The 17,852-nt window shown below is 37.7% G+C and overlaps 2 protein-coding genes across 6 annotated transcripts in view; one reads left to right on the top strand and one right to left on the bottom strand.

The window, feature by feature from the left end:
- SLC39A10 (solute carrier family 39 member 10) overlaps nt 1-6,940 on the top strand; it is a 173,614-nt gene extending 166,674 nt beyond the window's left edge. For 4 of the 5 annotated variants that reach the window (XM_033230795.1, XM_033230794.1, XM_033230793.1 and 1 more), the window contains one exon: nt 4,142-6,938. In XM_033230795.1, coding sequence (XP_033086686.1) covers nt 4,142-4,300 — 159 coding nt within the window. In that variant the 3' untranslated portion in view covers nt 4,301-6,938. Of the gene's footprint in view, nt 1-4,141 lie in introns of all 5 variants that reach the window. The other variant, XM_033230792.1, reaches the window with a different exon arrangement.
- DNAH7 (dynein axonemal heavy chain 7) overlaps nt 6,941-17,852 on the bottom strand; it is a 341,498-nt gene continuing 330,586 nt past the window's right edge. Inside the window, exons 63-65 of the mRNA XM_033230791.1 lie at nt 17,358-17,535; nt 9,982-10,085; nt 6,941-7,360 (exon numbers count right to left, since the gene is read on the bottom strand). Of these exons, the coding sequence (XP_033086682.1) occupies nt 7,154-7,360; nt 9,982-10,085; nt 17,358-17,535 (489 nt within the window). The 3' untranslated portion in view covers nt 6,941-7,153. The remainder of the gene's footprint in view (nt 7,361-9,981; nt 10,086-17,357; nt 17,536-17,852) is intronic.

Here is a 17,852-nt window from a genome sequence, read left to right as displayed (position 1 = left end):
GAATGTCTACAAGGCATTGTGCACTTGACATGTTCAGAACAGCTCTTGACATTGCCAACACTACTCCTTGACCAGCCTGTCTTGTAGAATTCTCTGTCTCAGAAATGATGATACCTTTATTCTTCTAGTTGCTCAAAAAACCTGAGTGTCATCCTTTGACTCAACTTTTTGCCCTCCCACATATTGTTTGCCAGAAAGCCCTGAGACCTCTTGCGCCTAACCACCTGTACCCTCATCATTTTCATCTTAGCCACCACCATCTTTCTCTTTTTAACTGCTCTTCCTGCTCTGCCCTTGCCCTGCCTTCCAACTCTGTATCAGCTCAACTAGAGTGATCCTTTTAAGCCATAGATCACATCATCCCATTTGTATGCTTCACATTGTGGTTTTTCATTCCAGAGTAAAAGTCCTAAAGTTCTTTCTTTGACTTGCAAAGTTTTTCATCATCCTTGAACATTTCTGCTCCCTTGTCCTCCTTAGTTTTCCTATCCTTACTTCAAATCCTCCCACTCTCCCCAAGGGACACTTTGCGTCAGGGCTGTGGCACCTGCTGATCACCCCTCCGGAATAGTTTTCCTGCAGACATCCTCATGGCTAGCTCCTGTTTAGGAGGCATCTTATCTAAAATTTAAATCTCCCCTTCAACATTTCATATCCTCTATCCCTGCTTTACTTTTTCTCCATTGTACGTGTATCTCAACCTATTAACGCCATTTTACTTATTTATTGTGTTCCTTGTCTTCCCCACTAAGATGTCAGCTCTGGGAGGACAGGCATTTTTGTCTTACTTTATATACTACTGGAAATTTAGTTTATAGTTAGTATTCCCTTACATCTGTAACACTAGAAATTTACAGATACAAGAAGAATGAGTCTTTACAGAAAGGATTTATAGTTTAACGCAGAAGAAAAGTAGTTATTAATTACAGTTATTTTCAGACATGTTATGATAGAGTTTTGCACCATGTTCATGGAACTACAGAGAGGCCAGCTAAAAAGTTGGGGAGTAGAAAGTTTTTTTGTCAAAAAATCCAAGCTGAGTTCTAAAGAATGGAGTTTATTAGAAGCAAGGGGAAGGGTCGTATGAGGAAGCTGAATGATTTATAACATCATTCCTTTGAACAGTAAGTCTGTAGCTAGGACTCTATTCTGAGGAAATAACATGACTACTCCTGATAAACAAACAAAACTAAAACCTCACTACTTGGTTCTTTGCAGTAGTATTTATAATGTCATAATTATATTGGAAACACTCTAAATGTTCAAGAGAAAGGGAAGAAACTATCCATATATATTTTGCGAGATTTTAATGACACAGAAATTGGGTATTTTCTAATGTTAAAGTAGGAAAAAATGGATCCACATTGTCATCGGGTAGGTGTTGGCCATATCCTGACAGTCACACAACATGCCATACCAAAACGATGGGAGTTTATCTTGTAAACTTTAGAGAGCCATTAAAAAGTGTAAGCAGTAGAGTGATATGATCATATTTCTGTTTCAGAAAGACCACTTTGGCTCTGTGGAGGAAGACTTTTATTGATTTAAAGCCATTCAATAAGATATCAACAGTCCCAGAAGTTTTAGTTTGAGATACCTATAGGATATCCAGGTAGAAGTATCCAGTTGTAGAGGACTTTGAGTGGTGCTGTTTATCAATCAGTATTGAAGCATTTTTGTATGATATTTTAAACAAGTATGGCCATACCCATAGGTGTTGATTGACTCTTAGCTGTGGTTGTGACAAACAGTGTGGGTGTTGACATTCAGGTTAGAATTAAATGTGGCAAAGCTATAGTTCCTATTCTAGTTGGTATGTATATATATCTAGAGGGCATATTTCTGTAAAACATCCTGCATATTGTTTATGCTTAAGCATTTAAGGAAAGTCATAATCAAAAATCTTTGTAACAATAAAAACTTGGGGGAAGGAGGAGAAAGGATAGAGTAAAATAGTCTTCTTACTAGAACTATATGTAGGAAGCTGTCAGTTTGAAGGGCCAGATAGTAAATGGTTTAGGCTTTGGGGACCATATGGTTTCTGTCACAGTTATTCAGCTCTGCCATTGTAGTGAATGGTTCCTGTGACAGCGCCTGTGCTGTTGTAGCACAAAGGCTGCCACAGATCAGATAATGTGTAAATGAATAGGCATGGCCAGATTCAGTATGGTTTGCCAACTCTTAGACCATTAGTTGATTTGATAAAGTGATTTTGTGAATGGTTTGGACAAGAAAATAATCTTTACTACCTATTGTATGCCATTTCTGTAGACTTTTAAACAGAATTTATGATAGCATGCTGTAGTTCTTAAATATGACCTTTAGGAGATGGCTAAAATATACCGTAGCACTGTCAGAGCATGGTGGTTGCATTAATTGTACCCATTATTTAATAACAAATAATGATGTTTCTTCCTAGACAGAAAGAAGTATGAATTAAGAATTATGTGACTTAACACTAGATTTCTCCTCCCTAAACCCCAAAGCACCAAGATACTGTTTTGGAGCAAAACGTAGTGTCCCAGAGAGTAGCATATCAGTGTCATCTTTCTGTAGATATTAATTGCACATTTGAACTATGTTTGCAGAAAAGTGAAAGTAAAAATTGGAAGAAGCATTTCTTTCACAATTTTAGATTAGGTTTGGGTGGAAAGAATGTATGCCTATAATGATGCAAATGTATTTTTTCCACAAATCTTATTTACTTAGACAAATTAAAGGAATTTAATTTTTATATTTTGAATCTACAGATTATTCTTAGATGTAATAGTATGTGGTATGCTTTAGAAATTGAAGTATATAAACTTTTCTTTTTTTTTTTGAGACGGAGTTTTGCTCTTGTTGCCCAGGATGGAGTACAATGGCGTGATCTCACCTCCACGTCCTGGGTTCAAGCAATTCTCCTGCCTCAGCCTCCCAGGATTACAGGCATGCACCACCACACCCAGCTAATTTTGTATTTTTGGTAGAGATGGGGTTACTCCATGTTGGTCAGGCTGGTCTCAAACTCCCAACCTCAGTTGATCTGCCTGCCTTGGCCTCCCAAAGTACTGGGATTACAGGCATGAGCCACCACGCCCAGCCGTGTATAAACTTTTCAAAGCACTATGCCTTCAAAGATGTGACAATTTTCAGAATTTTGGCATTTTATCAATATTAAGAGAATAGAGTACACTGTGAGGGCAGTGTGCATGACTTGGTACTAGTTATGCTGGATAGCTCTGCTAGGTTATTTTCTGTGTCTGTTACTGGAATGAAAGCAGTGGCTTAAGGGCATAGAGATGGGAGATTTGGATTTGTCCCCTAGTATCTCTTTGCTGTCATGTGCAGTGGGAAATGAGAATTTCAAGTGGAAAAGAGTGAAGAAGTGAAACCATTTTGAATTAGTTATTTCCCAAAATAATCTTCCTTTTTTTAATTTTATTTTTATTTTTATTTTTATTTTTTGAGATGGAGTTTTGCTCTCTTGCCCAGGCTGGAGTGCAGTGGTGTGATCTCGGCTCACTGCAACCTCTGCCTCCCGAGTTCAAATCATTCTCCTGCCTCAGCCTCCCGAGTAGCTGGGACTACATGCGCGCCCCACCACGCCCGGCTAATTTTTCTATTTTTATGGGTTTCACCATATTGGCCAGGCGGGTCTCAAACTCCTGACCCCATGATCCGCCCACCTCGGCCTTCCAAAGTGCTGGGATTTCCAGGCGTGAGCCAGCCCAAGAATCTTCCTTTCTTAGTGAGTTTAAGATACATTAGTAAGTGTGGGAATTGTGGTGATCTTTTTTCTGAGTGTCTTATTGGTAATAAGTTACTTTATACTTTAGCACAAAGTAAAATGTCAGATTTTATAAGGTCAGTGGATAGTAACTGGTTGAAAAATGATTAATGTGTATATTTTAAGTGTTTGTTGTGGGGGATGATGATGAGGAGGGAACAGAGTTAGTATTTCCTTAATGACTAGCGAAAGCATAAAATTTCTTCAGTGTTTGACTAAAATACATCTGGTGGGTAGCATTATGTTCAATAAAATAATTATTGTCTGTAGTTACACTTTAGTGATTAATTTTCTTAAGTAGGAAAATGGTTTTAAAAACTGTTTTGAGCAGAAGTATTATACAAAGTTTAATGTGAAGATTTGTTTTTCTAGCTTCCAGAAATGTTGCATGGTGATGGTGACAATGAAGAACATGGCTTTTGTCCTGTGGGGCAATTCATCCTTCAGAATTTAGGATTGCTGTTTGGATTTGCCATTATGCTGGTGATTGCCCTCTATGAAGACAAAATTGTGTTTGACATCCAGTTTTGACCTTTCCCAGTAATCACTGTTGATTACGAGAACGTTACCATGCAGCTTTGCATCTGTTCCTTGTATTGTATGCACGTTGCTCAAAGGAAAGTCAGTGGCTTGCACTACTTACAAGTTTCGTAGATTTGAGCCTAACCAGAAAAGGCCGGTGCTTAGTACTGTTTTCCCTGCACGTAGGGGTCTTTTAAAAATATAAAGCTTGTGATAAAGAGAGGAGAATATGGGACTCCATGAACCAGTGTTGATGTTTGATTAAGACTTCACAAAATAATCATATAAAACACTAGTCTCTTTATTAGTAGAAACTTCTGTGGCTATGCAGAAATAGAGATCGAACCAAAAAAAATCATTTAACTTTAAAAATATTTTAAATGGACTTTGGGGAGACATTTTTTGTGTGTTTTAAGAATGAATTGTAGTGTTCTTTAATTCAGCTACATATATACATGTGGTGATAGGGATCAACTTGACACAGCTTTGAAACTGCATAAAGTAGACATAGGAACTAGAGGAAAGCTCAGGCTGCATTAGAGTATGAATTTAGCATTGGGAAAAGCCCTTATTCTTGAATCTAGAGTTACTATTTTTGTATATATTTGCATAGTGTTTAAACCTGCAGCCTAAACTACTGAAATTTGTGATTGTATGTTTGTGTGAGCTTTGGTTTAATGAACGATTCATAATGGTTCTTTGTATTATTATAATACTTGGTGTTGGGGTGTTCTTTCTGTTTTGTTTTGCTTTTTACTTTAATTTTGGTTTGGTTTTGTTTTGTTTTTTTTTTTTTGGTGGGGGGAGGTGAGGGTTTGGAGCATGTGGTCAATGTTCTCTTTTTAAAAAATTGTAACCCTCTAGAAAATATCAAAGAAATGAACCAAACATGGTTTAAATAGTTGATTTTCCTATTTTAACAGTACCAACTCGTTAATTGGGAAATGTAAGTTCTGAATGTTCACGTTGCTTTACCAGTGTGGCATTGGAACCAAGAGCACATGCCGTGGCTGGCTACAAGGTCGTAAAGCAGAAAATCAAAGCTTACCATGTCTGTAATCTGTACATGAAGTGTCAATTTAGAACAGTGACTAGGATAAACTCCATTATTGCCATGGCTGTCATGGTACCCAAGTGACTTGGAAGACACATTTAAATTACTCAGCTGAAATCACCTGATCATCTTGTGCCAAGATATGCTGTTGGTGCCTGATAGGGGTTAGTCTCTTTTTTAGGTGCCCTGTTCTCCTAAGGTAATTGTGAATGATTTGTGAGAAGTGCAAGCCATGTTTATCCTGAAATTTTACTTAATAATTTGTATTACTAGTCATATGCATGTAGCTTTCTGTTTACATCCTATGCCACATGGTCTTCATTTATGCCAGGTAAACTGTATTTGAACTATGTGCAGCTAGCTTTGTTTTAATCTGCTTGGCAAACAGTGTAGCTGCTGTAACAATCTTATTGTTCAAATATATAAGAACCAAACTCTTTTCCATTCCATCTAAAATGTTTTCACTTAGTACTCTTCTTTCCTCCTACTCTATGAACTTTAAAACAAAAACAAAACTGAGAGCAGCACATGCATCCAGGTATTTATAGATTATTGCCAGTGTTTCTTCTGTATGCTATAAGCAAGGGAGCTTAGGTGTTTTTTCTTTAATTAATTATTTATGCTTGAATCTGAAAAATTATTTCTGACTTACTCCATGGCCTCCTTATAATAAGTAGAAGTTTTATACATAGATTATTCTCAGCACTGGGCACTGAATTAGGACAGTCCTCATCTCATGGCTTGGCCCTTCAAGCAACCTAGCTAAAAGGTGCTGATATTTTATTTAGTACTGCCAACTTCAAGTGATTCATGTATCTTGATTTCTGAACCAAGATATATTTATAGTTCATTTTTGGGTTTTTATACCCAAATAGGATTCCGCATTCCAGCATTAAATCTGCTTCATTTTAGAACTTTTATAAAAGCAACAGCTGGAATATACTCCCAGTTTTAAAATACCTGATTTAAAGCAAGTGGGTTATGCTGAAGTATATAAAGTTTTATATTCTCTCAAAAATTGTATTATCTTTATTTGCCAGATTTTACAAATCTTTTAAGAGGGCTGTAACAGTTGCTGCTAGTATTAGGGTTCCACCAGTATTTAGTTTTCACATCATTCTAATGTATAGTTTCAAGTCTTACTAGACAATCTGAATTCCACTACATTTCTGTTGGCTCCAACATTCCTTTTAGCTTGACCAGTCTAATTTAAAATGTGTTTGTTGGAGGTCATTAATGTTACTTGTACAATGCTGTCACTGTGTGACATCCATATGAATTTTGGTATATATCACATTGCATTCAATCAGCTGTGATTATGCTTAGAAATACTATAGTAACTAGATGCAGTGTGAATTTTTTCCATTAACAATAAGTCAGTGGCTTAAATGTGATTATGGTCCTGCAAGGTGATTCTTGCTAAAATATCTAAACTTTTGTTTTAACTGAATCATTTTTTTTTAACTTAAAAAGCTGGAAAATATCAAATGCTGTTTTTTTTTTTTTTCCATTGTCAACAGTGGTGTGTCATTTTATGTATGTTCCTAATGCTTATGGAACTCCTCCAAAATAAAGTTACTCAGAGAGAGCAAATATGCCAATGTGTTTTCTTTAGTCTTTATTTCAGAACATTTCCTTACATTTAAGTATGAATCATATTGTTTATCTGCATTTGCTCATAAGTAAATTCATAATTATAACTTTAGTCAAATGTATTTAAACCAAAAATAAAAATGTTTAAGTAGTAAAATATGCTTCCTACTCAGCCATCCAACAAGAAATAGGAACAAGGAAATGACGTCTTCTGGTTATGAATTAAGTTGACATAACAGTGCCACACCTCGTCCAATCCAGTGTTCCTTGGGTTGGTCAGAGGGAAGAGTCATGGCAATCACAAAATTTGTGGAATGGCCAGTGGTGGATAATGTTCCTCTCCGCTCACTTGTCTTATACAATGGAGCAACATAACTTGGCCGTTTTGGAATATCTGCCCTCTTACAGGGCTTTAGCCACATCTGGAAGAAAGTACATAACATCTCTTTAAGTCAAGGCTGTTAAATGTACATGTATTTGAGCCTACTATCGTATTTTCTAAGTCAAGGCTGTTAAATGTACATGTATTTGAGCCTACTATCGTATTTTCAGAGTAAGGTTATGTATGCAAATTTCTGTGGCCCAAATAGATGTATTTTCACCAGCAGTGCTGTGATTGCTCAAAACATTTTATAGAACTCTCATAACTGAGAAAAAATAGTTTTCACCTACTCTGTCTAAAAGCATATTTTCCAACTATTCATCTCTCAACCACAATTACCTGGGAAATGACTTTTAGTACTTACAATGATAAAAAAAAATCCGACATACTTTCAAAGGAGAGAATTGCCATACTGATATTCAGAATCATGTGCCTTTATATTAATTGAAAGCCAGTCCCAAAAAATGCTGAAGGGATTTTTATCAACAACCGTATAACTAGAGAACCTTCCCATTTTAGGAGACTATTATAAAGGAGGTACTATATATATTATGCTGTTTAAAATATAATTGCATTCCTTTATAACTACAATCTATACCCCATTCTTTTTAGCCATTAACCAAGTTCCTACAATTTATTATTGGACCTCACCAATCTTAAAAATAAGATTTTAAGGCAATTTGATCTTTGAATGTAAGAGTAAGAACAAACCATGTTAATAAAGATATTTTAGAATTTATTTTTCTGGAGTAGAAGTAATAGCAATCCTCGAGATGATAGGACTTGACAGCCCCAATGTTCAGACCCCTCTTTTAGGTTTCTCAGGTCAAAACACAGATTGTTCAAGGAGCTTATAAGGATGCGAGTTTCTCTGTTTCTCCCACTTAATTGTGAAAATAGTTTCTCTATTCCTCCCACTTAATGATGAAAATCCCAGATTTTCATAAGGGGGGGATCCACAAGGCAGTTTCTGAAATATTAACTACAACGTAAGACTCAAAGCACTCTTCCTAACTCAGATTTCATTTCAACCCCAGGGGATTTTTCTAATGAGAATTTTTATTTCTAAGTAGCTCCTTATTCAGGAGAATCATTATCCGTTTATATATTAATTTCTTTTTGCACATGCTGCAAGCTACTTAAGAGTTTCCATGTGAAAGACTCAATTTCGATCAGCTCCTGAAATTGCATTTACTTATCCTTGCAACTTTCAATTTGGGTCTTGTATTTTAAACTTTTGTGCCCATGGCATTTAAAAATATATGACAGCTTTCTCACAATTGGCTGTCAGTTGACCCCTCACTGATCCTGTTACAGCTGCTCTGAAGGGCTTTTTACCTGTCTTTGAGCTGCTGCCAGAATCCTGCAAACAGAATTCACATAAATCCCACTGCCTATATTTTATCACAGCATCCCAGACCTACCCTTCAAATTGCTGTTTTCTTAAGCCATTTTCTCATGATGCAGTTGTAGAGGGAAGCTTAATTATATTTTATAAAGTTTAATCTGCCAATGCTGGAGATAGATGCCTAGAAAATGTAGCTTTTTAAATTGATGGTTTTCAAAATCTTTTAATATGCAAGTTTCACATTTTCAAGTCAAAGTGTACGAAAAAATATATAATGAACACGTGTGTGTGAATGTATATACAGGTGACCTCACTATTTATGGATTCCACATTTCCAAATTTGCCTACTCACTGAAGTTTATTTCTAATCCTAAAATCAGTTGGCAGCATTGTCGTGCTCCTTGGTGGACATTTGCAGAGCATTAAAGATTTGTGTCATCCAACACACTTTCCCAGCTCAGGTTGAATCAGGTGAGGCTCTGCTTTCTTGTTTCACCTCATAACCGTAAACTAGTGTCCTTTTTCATGGCCTATTTAGTACCAGGTTTTTCACATTTCTGTTTTTGTTGGCGATTTCACTGTTTAAAATGACCCCCATGTGTAATGCAGTGCGTTTTTTTTTTTTTTTTTGAGACGGAGTTTCGCTCTTGTTGCCCAGGGTGGAGTGCAGTGGTGTGATCTCAGCTCACCGCAGCCTCCACCTCCTGGGTTCAAGCGATTCTCCTCCCACAGCCTCCCGAGTAGCTGGGATTACAGGCACCTGCTACCACGCCTGGCTAATTTTTGTATTTTAAGTATAGACAGGGTTTCACCATGTTGGTCAGGCTGGTCTCGAATGCCCGACCTCAGGTGATCCACCCGCCTCAGCCTCCCAAAGTGCTGAGCCACTGCGCCCGGCCAATGCTAAGTGCAAGAAGGCTGATACGCCTCGTAGAGAAAATACTAGCTCATGTCTCAACGAAGCTCATAGCATTTTGACCGTGAGTTAAGGTTAATGACTCAACATTGTATATTAAATAAGGTGTCTTTAAACAGACACAAATAAGGTTATTTACTGATCAGCTAACAAAAATGTTGTGACCAAAGAAATAACCCTGTATTTATTTACCCAGGAACAATGGTTCAGTATTTGCTAATTCAACGTTGGAAGCAACTTTATAGGACATAATTCCCATGAATAACACGAATGGACTGTGTATGTGTTTGTTTATATACATATGTACATGCATATATACATACAAGATGGGGTCTGTTTTATATATTATATATGTATAAAATAATTCCACATGTATATATAATTAGAATTTACTAACCACAGGCACTGTATCATAAAGAATTTTGGGATGCGATTCTGCAAGTTTCTTGATCTTTCTATTCCAGGAAGCTCCATCCAGAAATAATCCATGAATGAAAACACCTAAATATAAAAGAAACACGTTAATATAACACTTTATATATGCATTTTGATTGAGTTCTGAAACTGAAATTTCTACATGTAAGTACTATGCAGGTGATACTAGATTTGCAGCCTAAGGCTTGTTCTCCAGTGAAAGCAATCTCCTGAGTGTTTTAACATCCATATTTCAAGAACATTGAAACTTTTAGTGAAATAATGCAATAGTAAAATTAGGTGTGGAAGACAAAAGAGGAAAGAAATTTTAAATGAGTCTATGGGAAGTTCTCAGTGTGTGAACATTATCAAATTTATATTGTTAATTGGTCAATAATTATACTGTGTTTTCAGAAGCTGTGAAATCTAGGGGGAAAAATAGTTTTTAATAAAGGTAATAGGGATTGAGTGGTGGCTAGTGGGGAGCATATGAACAAAGCACCCTTCTGTAGGATCTCTAATGTCGTAAGAATTGCTCCTCCCCTTTTAGAATTTATTCTTACTGCCAAGAGCTCTCCTTAGTCTGTTGATGATCAAAGACACATGATGAACTCTCTCTAGAAAGTAATGTTGTACACTAACAGCTAAAGAGTACAAATTAGGCAATCAGTGAAACATGAGTTACTTTCTTTGGCTTTACATATCAGTAAAGCCTCATGGATTGGAGTCTGAAGGTAAAATTGATTGTAACAGTACAAATGTCAAGCAATATAGACTTTGGGAAGACCAAAGTTTAGTTCCTAATTTGTTATGTGACCTTGAGCAATTAATTTAACCTCAAAACCTGTTTTGTCATCTGGAGAACAACCTTAAAAACATTTGTAAAATAGTAATATCTGCTTTGTCCACCTTGTAGAGTTGTTAGAATCAAATCAGCTAATATAGGGGAAAATGCCTTTGTAGAGTTGTATATGAAAATCTACTTCAAAAGTGCTGTCCCATAGGACTTTTTGCAATGATGGAAATGTTCTATGTGTTGTCCCATATGGTAGCCACTAGCTACAAGAGGCTGGTATTAGTAAGTTGAACACTTGAAATGTGGCTGGTGTGACCAAATAACTGAATTTTAAATTTTATTTTAATTATAGTTAAATGGCAACATGTGGATAGTTTAATGATGGAGTTGGGGAAAGACCCTTTCTCTTCTCTGGGTTTTAACTGATGGGAAGAATACGTTGGAATACAGTATCAGTTCTATTAATTGACAAAGCACTTGTCCAATAACTGCCAATGTATAACTCTGGTAAAGCTGGATTGCAAAATGGACCTTGAGCCCAGGGCAATGGAGGGGTGGACCTGCGTGAGGGAAGAGATGGGTCTGCAGAGCACATTCTGCATCTTTACCTCTGTGGCCAGCTCTAAGGCCTGTCCACCAGTCACCAAAACAGGTGGGGACAGGGCAAAGTAGGAGAACTTTATAGTATGAAATACAATGGAAAAGAAAAAGAACCTATACACAGGTCCAAGTGAGCTATTTAATACCCTCCCTGACTGACTCAAAAGCATAGCCCAATCAATTTCTGCCTCTAACCAATCAGACTAGTATTCCTCATTGGGAAGAGTGATAATATCATAGAAAGTAAACCAAAGAGTTCATGTCAACACCTAGAAAAGTGGTGATAGGGATAAAAGTTCTTTCCAACCCATCAATTGTATAGGAAATAAGATGAGAATCTTTAAATACATTTTTATTTCTCATGGCTAGTAAGGGCCATGAAGATATAGATATATAGCATATATAGAAAATGACAGATGTTAACAGGTCCTTGTTCATAGCTGTCCTGCTCTATGAGTGATGCCCTTTGCCATCTGTGAGATGTCATCAGCACATAGTGTCAGCTACAGTTTTTCCAGTTCCCCTCTCATTCACTATTTTCTGCCTCCCTTCATGCTATGCAATGCTGTCAACTGGTGACTGAGTCAGCTAGTAGTACCTAGCAATTCAGATCAGAGGAAGTTTAGGTAGTTGCATCTGTAATACAGGATCCTGTGACGATTAATATTGTCAACTTGATTGGATTGAAGGATGCAAAGTATTGTTCCTGGGTGTGTCTGTGAGGATGTTGCCAAAGGAGATTAACATTTGAGTCAATTGAACTGGGAGAGGCAGACCCACCCTCAATGTGGGTGGACACCATCTAATCAGCCTCCAGTGCAGCTAGAATAAAACAGACAGAAATTGGAAAGAGCAGACTTGCTAAGCCTTCCGGCCTTCATCTTTCTCCCATGCTGGATGCTTCCCACCCTCAAACATCAGCCTCCAAGTTCTCTGGGTTTTGGACTCTTGGACTTACTCTAGTGGTTTGCCAGGGGCTCTTCGGCCTGTGGCCACAGACTGAAGGCTGCACCGTCTGCTTCCCTACTTTTGAGGTTTTGGGACTCAGACTGACTGATCCACTACTGGCTTCCTTGCCCCTTAACTTGCATACAGCCTATCCCATGGGACTTTACCTTGTGATAGTGTGAGTCAATTCTCCTTAATAAACTCCCTCCCATATATACATATATCCTATTAGTTCTGTCCCTCTATAGAACCCTCACTAATACAGATTTCAAATACTAAAAAACTTTCAGCAGCATTGTAGCCTTTAGGTGCCCCTTTTCATTGTGTTTTAATTTAATCTTAGGTATATAAGGATGACATCTTTATGAGGCCCAGAACCTAGAAACAGGAACATACAAAAATATAAAGTATGGTGAAGGGGTAGAGATTGGAAAAAAAAGAAACTTGGCTTCTATCCCAAGTTGTTCTCAGGTGGGATTTATGTCCCTCCCACTAGGGTCCTATGAGAAAGTGATTCCTTGGGGAAAAATCCATTTATCTAAATCATTCCATGGATTCTCTCTTTCTTTCTGATAATTAGCTAAGTAGGAAGGAAAAAACTAGGGTGACAAAAAGGCTAATTTGTGGATATGTGTGCTTATTGGTGAAATGCATATGTGTGTGTTGGTAAGTGTATAAAATAATAAAGTTTGAGATTTTGCAGAAATCTATCAGCTATTATAAATTAAGCCTGGGCCAACACTGTGGTAGTCAGTAAAACAGTTTAATTAGCTGATGACTGCTCTTCAGTGTATGATCTTGGAACACTAAATGGGCTTTATGGATCCTTTAATAAGTTGTGCTTTATTTTTACTCCACTGTTTTCAAGATAATTTTGGATTTTTAATACTTGATCTTCTTTAATAAGAGTTTCTGTGGATTAAATTAATAAATCAATGTAAAAAGAAGTATCAGCTACCCTGTAGAATAATTATGTTCAGTATATAATAACGGGCAACACAATAGTTTGATCTTGGGTACCAGCTAGTTCAGAAGCTTTTGGCAATGCTTATAAATTCAGTCTTTTAGCTAAGTTCAAAAACATACAACCCTTAAAAGACATCATCAGTGCTGCTCAAACTTCAACCCAAATGCCACCTTCTGCCTATTATAATATGAAAAAGAACTAGAAAAAAATTCATGCATCTAAATTAAATACTTAGAAATAACCATCATTCCTTTAAGAAAACGTTCCTTAAGAATTGCGATGTTTTCAAACTTCTACCAAAATACTCAGTAGGCCATAGAGAAAGCAGCTAAGCATGAGAGCCAGATGGCCTGGGTCTGAATCTCAACTCTGTCCATTATTAGCTGTGAGACCTACAGCAAGTTACTTAACCCCCCTGAGCCTTAGTTTCCACCTTGTCTAATGGCGATAATTGTAGTATCTGAGCCATAGGGGTACTGTGAGGATTCCGTGTAATGGACTGGGCAGTCTCCGGATCCCAGTGGTGGTACAGAGCAGCCCCACCGTAAGTATCCGTGCCCTTTCCTTGATTTGCTTTTACCCAACTTAAACATTCCTTTCCTCCATTGCCAAATACTTAATTTGAGCCAAATTATTTATCCTTCTGGTATGTTGCTAAATTTATCTAACTATACTTTTAATTTTATGAGGGCAGGGGCTCAAACTCATATTAGTGTCTTTTATGACATGTAATACAGTGAGCTGTATGGGAAAACATTTTGTTAAAGCTTATATTCAATAAATAACTTAGCAGAAGGTTGTTAAATTTCCTTCTGTATTTGTTTTATTTATCTATTTTAAAAGCCTCTAGTGGGATAAAGTTTCTTTTGAGTATGTTAAGAATAAAGGGATTTTGAACAAATGGTCAGAATAATGGTAGGTTAGGCATCTGTGACTGAAAAATATTATTTCTAAGATATCATATGTCCCAATGATTCTTTATTCCTTGCATTCATTGTTCTTAAATGTGTTTCTGCAATAAAACTGTTTAAGTATTAGAGACTGGAATAAAAGGTATCTTTAAAAGGTTGGGTTAGAGTCCATACATTTTTAGTGGATTCCAGTAGCATAATTTTTGGAATCTCCCCAGCAGCATTTGAGGGCCCTTTATGTGCTAGACACTGAGAGGCACTCAAGAAAGAATGGTGCAGACAAACAAGGTCACCGCTCTTCTGGTATCTGTACTGTAGTGAGGGACAGAGATATAAAGAAAGAAACACACAAAATAATTACAGTCTGATGCTTTGAAGTTAATAAGCAGAGTTGCAAGAGGGGATAATAAGGTGAAATGGGCGGCTCCAACAGATGGAAGTGGTGTTCCCAAGATCCCAAAAGAAAAGAACATAAGCTGTTCTAGAAACTGTCAGGAGGTTAGTGTGACCTGAGCATAGTGGCACATGATGAGCTTGTACGGGTGGGTGGCGGCCAGAACATGCCTGGCCTCATTGTCACCATAAGGGGTCTAGATTTTATTCAAACCACAAAGGGAAAAAACGTATTTAGTTATCTGGGTTTTCAATGGAGACCAAAAGCTGATATAATCTATTTTTATTTTTTTAAAAATTCTGTGGCTTCTATACAAATTAAAGGCAATAAGTGGCTAATGACAGTAGGGAGACAGGATAAAGGCTAGAGGAGAAGGCAAGATAAAAATGGTGGTGGGGCCAGGTGCAGTGGCTCATGCCTGTAATCCCAGCACTTTGGGAGCCCGAGATGAGTGGATGCTTTGAGTTCAGGAGACCGAGAACAGCCTGGAAGACACAGGGAGACCCTGTCTATACAAAAAATGAAAAAATTAGCTGGGCATGGTGGCGCACGCCTCTGGTCCCAGCTACTTAGGAGGCTGAGTGGGAGGATCACTTGGGCCCAGGAGGTCAAGGCTGCAGTAAGTCAAGATCACACCACTGCACTGTAGCTGGGGTGACAAAGTGAGACCCTATCTCAAAAAAAATAAAAAAGTTGTGGTGACAGTAGGATGATAGGTGAGCAACTGCCCTTGATATGAACAGATGAGGGAGCAGAAGAATGAAGAATTCCTGGGTTTCTGTCTGGATGGTGGTGCCATTTATGGAAATGACTCATTTTACATATTCAGGAGATACCAAAGTGGGGATTTCAGGTTGGCAATTGGATATGGAGGTCTGATCTTAGAGGAAAGATCTAGATTGAAGATTCAGAGATTTACATTTGGAGGACATAAACAGAGTTAATGTTTAAAGATACAAAAAAGAATAAGGTCACTTGGGGCTAGGATGCTATCAGAAAAAAGAAATAGTCCCAGGACTGAGTCCTTGGAAACTGTAATATTAGGGGAGCCTAAACCAGCCAACCTGCATGAATGTGGCCAATGAGATAAGGCAAATCAGGGGAGGGTGATGTCCTGGAAACAAAGAGAGAAGCATGTCTCTAGAAAGATGAAGATGGCAAGTGGTAAAAGTCACTAAGAAATTAAGATGAAGACAGAAGAGAATTCATGGGATTTGTCAACATAGAAGTCATCGCTAACTCTGAAAAGAACAGCATCAGTTGATTAGAAAGGATGAAAGGCAGACAACAAATAGGAAGTGAGAACCTGCAGACAGCATGTAAAGATAATTCTTTTGAGAAAGTTTGCTATAATGGTGAGCGGAGATCCGGGACAGCAGCTGAGGGGGATGTAGAAAGACAACTGAAATGGTTGATTTAAGATGAGAGATTCTAGAGCATGTTGTAGGTTGACAGGAATTATTTATTAATGAGAGAAATCATTTATTCCTGAAAGAGAGGGCACAATTAAAGGAGCAAAGCCCTTGAGAAGGAAAAAGAAAATGGGATCTAGATTCCTCAAGGGTACAGAGGTTGACAAATGCAGTGAGTCAGTGGTGCTAAAAGCTCTCTTCAGATGCCTTTTAATTTTTTTCCATGAAGGATAAGGTGAGATGTGGGAGCAGAAGGAAGGGCAGAGAGGGCAGAAGTGGTTGTTTTGACAGGAGGAAAGCAAATATCCCCGGGAATAGTAGTGGGATTGCTTCATAGTGTTACAAACCATCTTGAGATTTGTGACATCAATTTAAAATAAAACTTCTTGGCACAGTAATGTGATTATCATACACTGTTGTGATTACATATCTACTTGTTAGTGTCTTCCACCACAGTATAAATTAGTTGAGGGACAAGATCCTAAACTGTTCCCTGTTGATATCTCCAGTGCCTGACAGAAGAGTGAGCCAGTGAATCCATCATTCAGTGATGAATAAGGAAGTTGTCTTCAACACATTAGTTAAAGCAGTACACATTAACAGTCACGTAGAGATTAATGTCATTTATATAAAGACAATTTTGGTAAAATTCTGTAATCTGTAGCATTTAAAAAATAACTTATTTAAAATAGTGGCCTTGTCCACTAAATTTGAAATAAAACATCAGGGTAGCCATAAAGTGTAGACAATCATTGAGAAAATAAAGATTTCCTCACAATCCTTCAACCACAAAGCAAATGTTTCTATTAGGTGTAAGTTTTGGAGTGGTAAGCTCCAAGTTTTGGAATGACATATATATAACAGGAAAGAATACATATTTTAGGATTCTACAAAGGTATATACTTCAAGGGACCAGGAAAAACCTTCTTTTCAATGCTGTACATGTCAAGTCCCCACAGTCAACATAATAGTATGGCTGATTATCCCATGTGCTGTTAATTTGATGATTACCTTCTTAACACTTTAGGAACAACTTCTAACTTACAAGATTTTGCAAAAAAGTACAAACGACATATATTCTTTACCCAGATTCATCTGCTGTTACCATTTTCCTCCCTTATTTTCTTGATCATTCCCCCTCACCCCTTCTCTCTCTCTTTCCCCCTGGCTCACTCATTTGCTCTTTGTATCTCAATAATTTTTTTCTCTGGCATTTAGGGTAAATTACATTTATGTTTATTACTTTTTTAACAGCTGAGGAAAGTAAGCTAGAATGTCATGTTTTTGTTCAGTGCCCAGATATGAGCCAACTCATTCTGTCACTCACTCACCATCCTCAGGAGGATGCTTGTATTCTTTGTCTTCCATCACTTCATAGTCAAACCCAAGAAGATCAATAGGAATTGTGTATTTTCTGGCGTAGTTCTGCTGGGCACCAGTCAGGAAGGCTTGTGTGAAGAAGAAGCCAGAAAGCCAGAAGACTGGAGGAGGACCAACCTCGTACCATTGCTAGGGTGTAAAACACAAGTGAGCTAACAGTAGCGCCTTTCAACCTTTTTTGTTTGTTTGAGACACAGTCTCACTCTAGTTGCCCAGGCAGGGCTCAGGCGAGCCTCTCACCTCAGCCTCCCAAGTAGCTGGGAATACAGGCACACACTACCACACCTGGTTAATTTTTCTGTGTTTTTAGTTAAGAAGGGGTTTTGCTATTTTGCTCAGGCTGGTCTTGAAATCCTAGACTCAAGCAATATGCCTTCCTCAGCCTCCCAGAGTGCCGGGATTACAGGCGTGAGCCACCACACCTAGAGAGCCTTTCAACTTCTGAA

This window comes from Trachypithecus francoisi, unplaced genomic scaffold (genome assembly GCF_009764315.1).
Source record: "Trachypithecus francoisi isolate TF-2019V2 unplaced genomic scaffold, Tfra_2.0 Lachesis_group13, whole genome shotgun sequence".
Lineage (NCBI taxonomy): Eukaryota > Metazoa > Chordata > Mammalia > Primates > Cercopithecidae > Trachypithecus > Trachypithecus francoisi.
Note: the sequence above shows the minus strand (reverse complement) of the source record. Positions and strands in the feature narration are given on the sequence as shown.